The following is an 11,123-nucleotide window of genomic DNA, read 5'->3' as shown; positions in this document are numbered from 1 at the left end:
TCGGCAGCTCTTCTGAGGTTCACAGTGGTGATCTTCACCCACCTGAAGTTCCCCCTGGTCCCCACATCCCCGTGTCCCACTGTCCCCACTAGCCCTGGGTGGCCTGGTCCTGCCACTACATTGGTCGCCCTCCTCAGAGCAACTTTCACTCCAAGCTCCTTCTCACATTCATTCATTCATTCATCAGTTGGTCAGAGGAGATCAGGGAGAACAGATGAGGCCCCAGGGCAGGTGTGGGCAGGCCAGGGCTTAAGCGCATGTGGCCTCCCTGGCCCAGCTGTGATGGTCCCATCCACGGCAAGACCACTGTGGAGTGACCATGTGGCATGGGTAACCGTTTGGACTTTGAGGCCAGCCTTTGCTCAAGGCTCCCCTAGAGCTGAACAGCAGCAGAGCCATGACATCCCCATGTTACGGGGCTGGCCGGCTGCTTAGGGCCCTCTGCAGACCCCCAAAAGGTAACAGCTTGCAGAGCTTGAGGCCTCAGTGCTCTTCCCCTCTGAACAAAAAGGGATCCATATTGAAGTCTACCCACAAACGCACACCTTCCGCATGCTCAGGGACACTGCTGAGGAAGCCCAATGCCTGTAAGGCTGACCTGATGCTCCAGAAGATCCAGGGCTGTTCACCCAGCACAGGTGGTAGGTAACTATTTGCCTGCCCTGCTTCAACACAAGGAACCCCCACCCCTGAGCCCACCAAGCCTCCCAGAAACCAAGTCAGAAACGCTTTCTCAGGAGCTGCCACACACCCGTAAAGCCGGAATGAACAGATTCCATTCAGTTTCCTAGGAGAACCCACATTTTACAGGAGACCCATGGTGTTAGCTCCCTGATAAAATGTCCTCCATGGCTCCCCAGGAAAACTTGTCTATAGTTGTCAGTAAAATAAACAGACTGACAATAGCAGGTGGTGGAGACAATGAACATTCCCAGAGTCTCTGATTTTATTGGTAGAATCATATACTGGCAGAAAGCTTTGGGAAACTCTTAAGCATCATTTCCCAAAGGTGAGCATCACCTGCCACATGACTGCCAATTGCATTTCTAGGCAAAGTAGACTCTTGAACGTGAACTAGGGGATGTGTACAAGAACCTTCCCCTGTGCTTTTTTTTTTTTCTTTTTTCTTTCTTTTCTTCTTCTTCTTCTTTTTTTTTTTTTTTTTTTTTTTTTTTTTTTTTTTTTTTTTTTTGAGGTGGAGTCTCACTCTGTCACCCAGGCTGGAATGCAGTGGTGTGATCTTGGCTCACAGCAACTTCTGCCTCCCAGATTCCAGCAATTCTCCTGCCTCATCCTTCCGAGTAGTGAGATTACAGGAGCTCACCACCATGCCCAGCTGACTTTTGTATTATTAGTAGAGATGGCGTTTCACCATGTTGGCCAGGTTGGTCTCGAATTCCTGACCTCAAGTGATCCACCCGCCTTGGCCTCCCAAAATGCTGGGATTATAGGCATCAACCACTGCTCCCAGCCCCCTGTTCTTCATAGTAGCAAAAACAGGATCAACCACTCAGGCACCTGCAAACATTTTCTAAAAAGGATCAGATTGAAAATATTTCTGGTTTTGCAGGTCCTGTTGGCTCTGTCACAATCTCTCAACTCTGCTCTGCAATGCACAAGCAGCCAGAGACAATACATGCAAGACTGTGCTCCAAGACAACTGTGTTTACAAAGACAAGAGGCAGCCAGGTTTGTCCCTCAAGGTGTCACATGTCAGCCTGTGATGTATGGAACACAATGGTCAAAACAAATGAAAAACAGCCATGTAATGAATGTTAGCAATCAAATATTTAGTGAAAAAGTACAATTGCTCACTACATGTTACTCCTTTCTAAAGTTAAAAACTGCACAAATCCAACAATATAACACATGAATACATATTTAGAAATACACATAAATGGAATAAAAGTACATACAAGGGAAGAATGAACACTGCACTAAGGCAGAGTTTGCCCTTGGGGGAATGGAGACATCTGGGGGTGGGTTAAACAGGACCATATTCTTAGACAGATGTCATGATCAAGACCCTAGCAGGGACTTAGGGAAGTGTGTTTATGGGCTCTTCTTAGATTACTGCAGACTGGTGGATCCTGTTCTTTGTACTTGAGATGGACCAAAAAGAGAAAGAAAGGCAGGAAAGAAGAAAAGAGGGAGGGAGGCAGGGAGGAAGGGACTGAGGGAGGAAGGAAGGAAAGAAGGAAGGAAGGAAGGGAGGTGGAAAGAGCGAAGGAGAGAAGAGGGAGAAAGGGAAGAAAGAAAAAAGCAAAATAAGAGAGCAAGAGAGAAAAAGAGGGAGAAAGAATGAAGAAAGGAAGGAAGAAGTGAAGGAAGGAAAGAAGGAAAGAAGGAAGGAAGGCAGGAAAGGAAGGAAGGAAGGGAAGGAAGAAGTGAAGGAAGGAAAGAAGGAAGGAAGGCAGGAAAGGGAGGAAGGGAAGGGAAGGGAGGGAGAGAGGAAGGAAGGAGAGGAAGGAAGGAAAGGAAGGAAGGAAGGGAAGGAAGGAAGGAAAGGAAGGAAGGAAGGGAAGGAAGGAAGGGAAGGAAGGGAAGGGAAGTGAGGGAGAGAGGAAGGAAGGAAGGAAGGAAGGAAGAAATGAAGGAAGGAAAGAAGGAAGGAAGGAAGGAAGGGAAGAAAGGAAAAACTCCAGATAAAATAATACAACAGGACAAAGACTGGCTGGAGTGGGGACAGGACTGCCCTCAACAGCAGGCAGTGTGAGGGTGGCCTCCGCTTATCAGGTTTTCAGCAGACCTTCTGTTTTGCCGTGAATTCCTCTTTGGTCTCTCACTCAAAGCAAGAACAAGAGACAGAAGCTAAAGACCCACAGCCCCAGGGAGGTGGCCTGCAAGCAGGAGTGCTGAGCACAGTCCTCCTGACAGCCATCTGCCCAGGAACAAGACTCCTGGGCCTCTGAGTGAAAGGGCTCTCGCTTGTCACTGTCAAAATGGGCTGCGCAGCCGAAAAGAGCCTGTCTCTTCCTCATTAGGATGCGTTTTTATCAGCTAAGTGCTTTTCAAGGGCTTAAAATGCCCTGAGACTCTTCAAAGGCTGTGGGAGGGAAGCCTGTTTTGCCTTTCTTATTTATCAGCTGTTGGGGTATCGGGCGGCAGGAGGGTGGCAGCTCACAGATTGCTCAAGGTGTCATCTCACTCTGCGGCTCCAGCCTCCTCTCCCCGCCACAGTTCCACTCACAAGAAAGAGACAATACGAACACATTTCTTGGGCCTATGTGTTGAGTCAAAAAACAGCCATAAATGATAATAGTGGTATATCCTCAGATTAGGAAAACATTTTAGACTTTTCAAAGCCTTGCCATGAACATTGTCTTCTTAATCCTGACCACAGTCGGGGCGGGGAGAGGCAGCACTGTGCTGGAACTGGGTCACATGGACCATGAGAGCAATGGCAGAATTTCCAGGAATTCTGTGAGCTGATTGCTGAATTTAGCCCATTAAATCACATAAGCTTACAATGAAATAAATTGTACTAAAAACAAGGCTAATGGAGTTTATAAAGAACTTCTACAACTCATCATCAACAAAAGCCAAACAACCCAATAACAAAACTGGCCAAGAACTTGAACAGACATTTCTCCAAAGCAGATCTACAAAGAGAGGGTGGGTAAATGCAGGTGGGCATCACAGACCATTTTTCTGCCAACCACAGACTGAATAGATGGCAGTGGTCCCATAAAATTAGAATACTGGGCCAGGCGTGGTGGCTCACGCCTGTAATCCCAGCACTTTGGGAGGCCGAGGCGGGTGGATCACGAGGTCAGGAGACCGAGTCCATCCTGGCTAACATGGGGAAACCCCATCTGTACTAAAAATACAAAAAATTAGCTGGGCGTGGTGGCGGGTGCCTGTAGTCCCAGCTACTTGGCAGGCTGAGGCAGGAGAATGGCAAGAACCCAGGAGGAAGAGCTTACAGTGAGCCGAGATCCCACCACTGCACTCTAGCCTGGGCAACAGAGTGAGACTCCGTCTCAAAAAAAAAAAAAAAAAAAAAAAAAAACAAGAATACTGTGTTTTCACTGCACCTTTTTCAGGTTTAGATAACAAATCCTCACCCTTGTGTCTGAACTGCCTGCAGCATTCAGTACAGTCCATGCTGCACAGGTGTGTACCCTGGGAGCACCAGGCTGTGACACATTGCTTAGGTATGAGTAGGCTGTGCCATGCAGGTTTGTGTAAGTCCAGACAAGGACTATGATGTTCAGACAAGGACAAAATCCCCTGAGGATGCATTTGTCACAATCTGTCCCTTTCATTAAGTGACATGACTTACATGACTTTCATGACTATACATGAAAAGATGTTCTACCTCAGTAGTTGTTATGCAAATCACAGTCTCAAAGAAATACCACTTCGCACCTACTGGGATGATGTTCATCAGCAAAACAGACAATTGCACATGTTGGTGAGGACGGGGAGACATTGGAGCCCTCGCACTTTGCTGGTGAAGATGGAAAACGGCAGTCTCTGCAGAAGACAGGCAAAGAGTCATCTGTCGACCCAGCCATCCCACTCCTTCCTTGGCACATGTCCAAAAGAATCGAGCCCAGGGACTCAAAAAGGTATCTCCATGTTCACAGCAGCATTCACCACAATAACCAAAAGGCGGAGACAGCCCAGGAGTCCACCAGTGGGTGAATGGATAAACAGCATGTGGTCAGCACACAACATGGAAGTATTCAGGCACAAGACAGCAGGTGACAGCAGGGATAAACCTTTTCCACTCCACATGTGCAGCAAAAAGGCCCAACACAAAAGGGCAGCTGTGGCAGGATTCCACCTGCATGAGGCTCACGGGAAGGAGAGGCCAATTCACAGAGCCAGGACGGAGAATGTTGGTTGCGGGGGCTGCTGCAGGGAATTCACAGAGCCAGGACGGAGAATGTTGGTTGCGGGGCCTGCTGCAGGGAATTCACAGAGGCAGGATGGAGAATGATGGGTGTGGGGGCTGCTGCAGGAAGGTCGTGGAGAGTGGGTGCTTAATGGGGACAAAGCTCCAGTTTGGGAAGACAATAAAGTTGTGGAGATGGAAGATGGTCACAGTTGGACAACATGAGGAAGAGCCAGGCACAGTAGCTCATGCCTGTCATCCCAGCACTTTGGGAAGCTGAGGTGGGCAGATCACCTGAGGTCAGGAGTTCGAGACCAGCCTGGCCAACATGGCGAAACCCCATCTCTACTAAAAATACAAAAATTAGCCAGGCATGGTGGTGCATGCCTGTAATTCCAGCTACTCAGGAGGGTGAGGCAGGAGAATTGCTTGAACCTGGGAGGCGGAGGTTGCAGTGAGCCAAGATCACACCATTGCACTCCAGCCTGGGCCGGCAGAGTAAGACTTAGTCTCCAAAAAAAAAAAAAACAAAAAAAAACCCACATTAGGAATGTATTGAATGCCACTGAATTATAACTTAATTGACAAAATTTGCATTATATATTATTGTATATTTTATTATATATAATATTACTTTTAAAATTATATATTTATATGGACTATATATCATGTATAATGTGTTGTACTTAAGTAATTATACCAAAAAATTACTATATTTGCTTTTTTGTAATCTGCTGTTTTTCTCTTCCTAATATAGCATGAATGGATTTCCACATTAAACATTTTTTGGCATTATGTAATACATTGAATGTGATATATATACACACACACACATACATGTATTCTGTATACCCACAAAGCTAGATGGAAAATATATGGTATACACACACACACATACACATTTACACACATTAAGTTTAAATGCAGTCTTCCCATCCCACCAGTTCCTGTCTTTGCAGTGCATCTTACCATGACCTGCATCCTTGGGGTTGTTCACATCTGTGAGCTCTTGTGTATCTGTTGTATCTGGACTCTATCCTCCAGCAACCACTGACCCCACAGGCTCTGCAGAGACAGGCCAGTGCTGGACTCAGGGACACAACCTCCTTAGAACTCCAGTTCACCTACCTCCTCCTTCCAGGAATATATGTTTTATAGGAATGTTGAAAAATCAGCCTGGGTTACCCAGAGGGCAGGGAGGTCCCCACCCAGACCCGCAAGCTGTGGAGGCCTCTGGGACTTCCAGGTGGTAGCCGTCTATGTTTCAGAGCCAGCAACATTTATATGGAGGCTCTGAAGACTCACACAGGACTCACTGTGAACAGCAAGATACTGAGTGATGAGCGTCTAGCTTAACTTGACTCACGCTTGTGTGCTGAGCCACACACAATTACTCGCGTTGAACCGTTGGCTGACCTGTGCAGATGGCATGTTCACACAATACATCCTCATACACAGAGCTTTGCACTTTCATTTCAAAGAAATAGGTGGTGTCCTAACTGAAGGAAACATACGTATTCCAGGAAAACTTGAAAGTGCAGAATTGTACACAAAATAGACATTACTCAGCAGTAATTCCACAGTCTTTCTTAACAGCTGGCATATACTCTTAGAGGCTTCTTTCCATAACAATATATCATGTCCCCCTAAAATTGGAATTGTGTTTTCTATCTTGTTTACAACCAGGTTTTATTAAATTTTCCTCTTTACAAAAAATAATATATATATATATATACAAAAAATATATATGTACATATACAAAAAGAATATATATATATCTTATGGGAAACAGAACCGCTAAAGAAAAAAACTAAATAAAAATGATTCTAAGGATTATTTGGGAGAATTTATGTGGAAGGATATTTTGGAGAAAAAGTGAGTAACAAAAAAGACTGAACATCCTTGGTAATTAAATGCCTTAATCAGCAGGCTGGAGCAAGTTCGGGGTCCTGGAATGGATTGGAAGAGAGGCTTTTAGAATGTACTTAGAACTGCCCGCCCCGCGCGCTCCTCGCGTCACTTCCGGGGCGGTGGTGAGAACGAGGCTCACTTCTGTCGGTGGGGGGAGCTGCGGCGGTGGCGGTGCAGGAGGCCGGGCAGGGGTGCGGAGGGACCGACGGACGCACGGGCGGGCGGCCGGGAGCCATGGAGCGCGGCCCTGGGGCCCGGGGGCGCGGGCCGGGGTGGGCTTCCCATGGCACGACATGGAGACCTGTGGTTGCGAGGCTCCCTGGGGCTCGGCTTGGACCGTGATGGGGCTGGGCCCTGGCCTCCTAACGGGGCTGCTGTCTGGGGCGGTAGCTGGGGGGGCTCTCTCCCCCCTGCCCGTGACTCGGAGCACCCCCACCCCTCCCCTGCCGGGCCAGGCCGGGCGGCGTTGTTGGCGGGGGTCCCGGTGGAGGCCCGGCCGGGGTGGCGCCCGCCATGAACGGGCTGTCGCTGAGTGAGCTCTGCTGCCTCTTCTGCTGCCCACCCTGCCCCGGCCGCATCGCTGCTAAGCTCGCCTTCCTGCCGCCGGAGGCCACCTACTCCCTGGTGCCTGAGCCCGAGCAGGGGCCTGGTGGGGCCAGGGCCACCCCCTTGGGGACCCTGCGGGCCTCCTCGGGCGCACGCGGGCGCTGGAAGCTGCACCTGATGGAGCGTGCCGACTTCCAGGACAGCCAGCGCGAGCTGGACACCATCGAGGTCTTCCCCACCAAGAGCGCCCGCGGCAACCGCGTCTCCTGCATGTATGTTCGCTGCGTGCCTGGTGCCAGGTACACGGTCCTCTTCTCGCACGGCAATGCCGTGGACCTGGGCCAGATGAGCAGCTTCTACATTGGCCTGGGCTCCCGCCTCCACTGCAACATCTGTCGTAGTGACAGTGTCGTAGTCGTAGGAGACTACGACTACTCTGGCTATGGTGCCAGCTCGGGCAGGCCTTCCGAGAGGAACCTCTGTGCCGACATCGACGCCGCCTGGCAGGCCCTGCGGACCAGGTGAAGGCGACCCTGGGGGCAGCTCAGCCTGGGCACACCCAAGAGGGGACCAGGCCGGGGGCCGGGGGGCGGGCTTCCCTGGGAGGAAGGTGGGCGGCCCTGCAGGAGGGGAGCCACAGTGGATGCACAGGGCCAGAGAGCCGGACAGGTGAGCTTGGGTGTGCAGGTGCCGCCTCCACATGGCTGAGGTGTGGCCAGGCGGTCCTCCCACACCCTGGCCTGTGGAGCCAGGCTCCCTGGGAACCCCTGGCCTGAGAATGGGAAGGGGCTGAGCTTGTCCCAGGGGCGTGGATGCCACCCGGCGGGAGGGAGTGGGTGGTGGTCTGGGGGTCTGTGCACGTGTGGCTGGAAGCCCATCGGCCGAGACAGCACTTGGGGCCAAGTGAGACGAGGCTGCTGCATCCAGGTCCGGAGGCCTGGCCCATGAGGCCCTGTGGCTGCGGAGCTTGGCCATCCTGGGGCAGGGCCTACAGGGTAAGGTGCAGACTCGCAGCACACATCCGAGGTCTGGGCCAGCCTCGATTCCAGATCCAGCCCTCCTAGTCATCCACGTCCCCAGCCCTGCGCTTGCCTGGGCCCTTCACCGGTGTTTGAGCACCGCCCGGGCCAGTGCTGCTTTGGACGAGGAGAGCCGGGTGGGCCTCTGGTGGCTTTTCCTGCTCTCCATCCACTGGGGCTGTCTCGTCCTGGCCCTGCCCAGCCCACTGGTCTGACCTGCTCCCACAGGGACCAGGCACAGCTCTGAGAAGTCAGAGACCCTAGGGAGGTGGGGTCGTCGTTGCCTTGGTGATATGCAGGCAGTCCCTGCTGTGGGCCTGGGAGCTGGTCCCCTGGCACCACCCTGGCTCTGGGGGCCTCCCAGCAGTGTGGGACACTGACACCAATCACCACTTCATGCGACTTCCTTGGCCCCTCCTGTCTCTACTGCCTAGGCCACTGGCAGAGTCACACCCGCCATGGCCACCTCTGAGCTCTGTCTGCTCGGCCATCTGTCCTGCTGCCACTTTGTCCTGCAGGAACCTAGGCCCAGAGCTGTGAGGGGGAGGCCAGAGCATGCCCAGGGCCTCCACTGGGGATGTGTCCTGTTCGTTTGAATGGTGACATCCAGGTGGCAGCTGGGGGCTCCTGCCTGTAGCAGGTGACAGGGCTGGGCTGGCTCAGCACACTACTGACCATGGCTGCCAGGGAGCAGGCCAGGGAGGCTGAGGCAGAGCTGGAGCCACAGGCACAAGCCAGGCAGCATCCTTTGGGGCATGGCTGAGTGGTGAGCTGTGGAGTGCTGCCAGGAGGCTGGGATTCCAGGCCAGGGACGGGGACAGCCCTGCTGGTGGAGTCCGAATGCCAGGCAGAGGGGACGCACACCTGCCCATGCTCCTGCCTTGCAAGAGGGCATCTGCCTGGGATCAGAGCCTAGAGCGTGTGGGAGGAGAGTTGTGGGGTCCCGGCATGGGCAGGGTGGCAGGTGGGTCCTGCATGGTTGGGACTGGGCACAAGGAGGCCTTGTAACTGGTGCTGGATCAGCTGGGTCAGGGACCACACACCAATGACCTGGGGGTGGGGGTGGCCCTGGGTGGGAGCTGGTGGTGCTGAGGTGGCCGAGGACTTGTCCACTCCCAAGGGAAGGTGCTGGTGGGAGGGGGTGACACCTCCGCAGCCACCACCCTCGATGCTGACCTGGGTTGCACTGGCATCTCATTGGGCGTGGGGACTCCGAGAGTCCAAAATTGGGTGGAGACATTTGGGGACACAGCTGCCTGAATTCCTCATGGCCAAGGGGGTGGGCAAGGGCTGCAGGGAGGAAGAGTGTCCGCTGTCCTGGCCAGTGCACCAGGAACGGCTTTCTAACCCAGGCAGGAAGGCGTGAAGCATTCAGGATGTGCGGGCCACACAGTTCCCAGTGTGCACCTAGGGGTGACCAGGAGGAGGAGAGGCGCCAGGGCCTCCCCTACCCCCGCCCCAGGGGCACTCCGTAGGCGGGATCCCTGCAGATCCTAGCTAGGAAAGGCCAGTGAACTGCAGCACAGGGAACGGGGTGGGGCCGCTGGCTTCACCCACCGCCGCGGTGTTGGGGGCTGGGGGTGGCCCTCGGGACTGGTGTGGAGCCTGGGCCTGACCCACTGACTTGGCTGAGTGGGGAGACTGGAGGGTCACATCCGGAGCTGGGCCCGGGGACACCCGCTGGTGGGAAGGGTGCGCGCGCGTCGGAGGCCGCGGCTGACCCTGCTCCGGCGCTGCCAGGTACGGCATCAGCCCGGACAGCATCATCCTGTACGGGCAGAGCATCGGCACGGTGCCCACCGTGGACCTGGCTTCGCGCTACGAGTGTGCCGCGGTGGTGCTGCACTCGCCGCTCACCTCGGGCATGCGCGTCGCCTTCCCTGACACCAAGACCTACTGCTTTGACGCCTTCCCTAAGTGAGCGGCCCGGGCGGGGACGGGGGCGGGGCGGGGCCCGGGCGGGGCGCGAAGTCTCACCCGCTCCACGCCCCTCCTGCAGCATCGAGAAGGTGTCCAAGATCACGTCTCCCGTGCTCATCATCCACGGCACGGAGGACGAGGTGATCGACTTCTCGCATGGGCTGGCACTCTACGAGCACTGCCCCAAGGCGGTGGAGCCGCTGTGGGTGGAGGGCGCCGGGCACAAAGACATCGAGCTCTACAGCCAGTACCTGGAGCGTCTGCGTCGCTTCATCTCCCAGGAGCTGCCCAGCCAGCGCGCCTAGCGGCGGCCCCAACCGGCCGGACCTCAGCAATAAGGCGGCCCCTGGACCTCACCCCGCGCCGGCCCCCCAGGGGCTGCATGTGAACCCCCAGGGCGGCCCAGGGGACCCCGCCCCGACCCAGGGGCTGTGGACGATGTACAGGCAACGGAGCTACGCACTCCTTTCCTTTTGGAAGCAAGAAGAAAATATGTGAAAACGGAAATTAAAGATTTAAAATTAAAAAAAAAAAAAAGAATGTACTTAGAACTTCCGAAACCATCAAACCCCAAATATAAGAGAATAGAAACAAATACAGAAGTCTACCCATAACTCACACGTGCTGCCACAGGAGCTTTCTACTCCAGGAGAAAAAGGAATTCAATACGTTGTCTTGAGCTAATTGGCAAATGATTTAGATCATCAACTCACGGCTTACCTCAATGCAAACTTCCTCTGGGTTAAAAAGAAAGGCCCAGAAGTCCTAGAAGTATGTGTAGGCAACAATTTCTAGAATCTTGGGGGGCCGTGTAGAAGACTATTATAATAAGCAGAACAAATAAATAGAAAAAAATAAAAATACACTACAAAAAACAGACACAT

At 53.2% G+C, this 11,123-nt stretch overlaps 1 protein-coding gene across 1 annotated transcript; it reads left to right on the top strand.

Moving 5' to 3' along the window:
• The first annotated feature begins 6,909 nt into the window (after positions 1–6,909).
• Positions 6,910–10,746, top strand: LOC129530229 (alpha/beta hydrolase domain-containing protein 17A-like). The gene is made up of 3 exons (XM_055377089.2): positions 6,910–7,821; positions 10,060–10,236; positions 10,319–10,746. The coding sequence occupies exons 1-3, from the start codon at positions 7,268–7,270 to the stop codon at positions 10,542–10,544; spliced, it is 957 nt and encodes a 318-aa protein (XP_055233064.1). The 5' UTR covers positions 6,910–7,267; the 3' UTR covers positions 10,545–10,746.
• The last annotated feature ends 377 nt before the right edge of the window (positions 10,747–11,123 follow it).

The sequence above is a fragment of the Gorilla gorilla genome, chromosome Y (assembly GCF_029281585.2).
Source record: "Gorilla gorilla gorilla isolate KB3781 chromosome Y, NHGRI_mGorGor1-v2.1_pri, whole genome shotgun sequence".
In the NCBI taxonomy this organism is placed as follows: Eukaryota; Metazoa; Chordata; class Mammalia; order Primates; family Hominidae; genus Gorilla; species Gorilla gorilla.
Note: the sequence above shows the minus strand (reverse complement) of the source record. Positions and strands in the feature narration are given on the sequence as shown.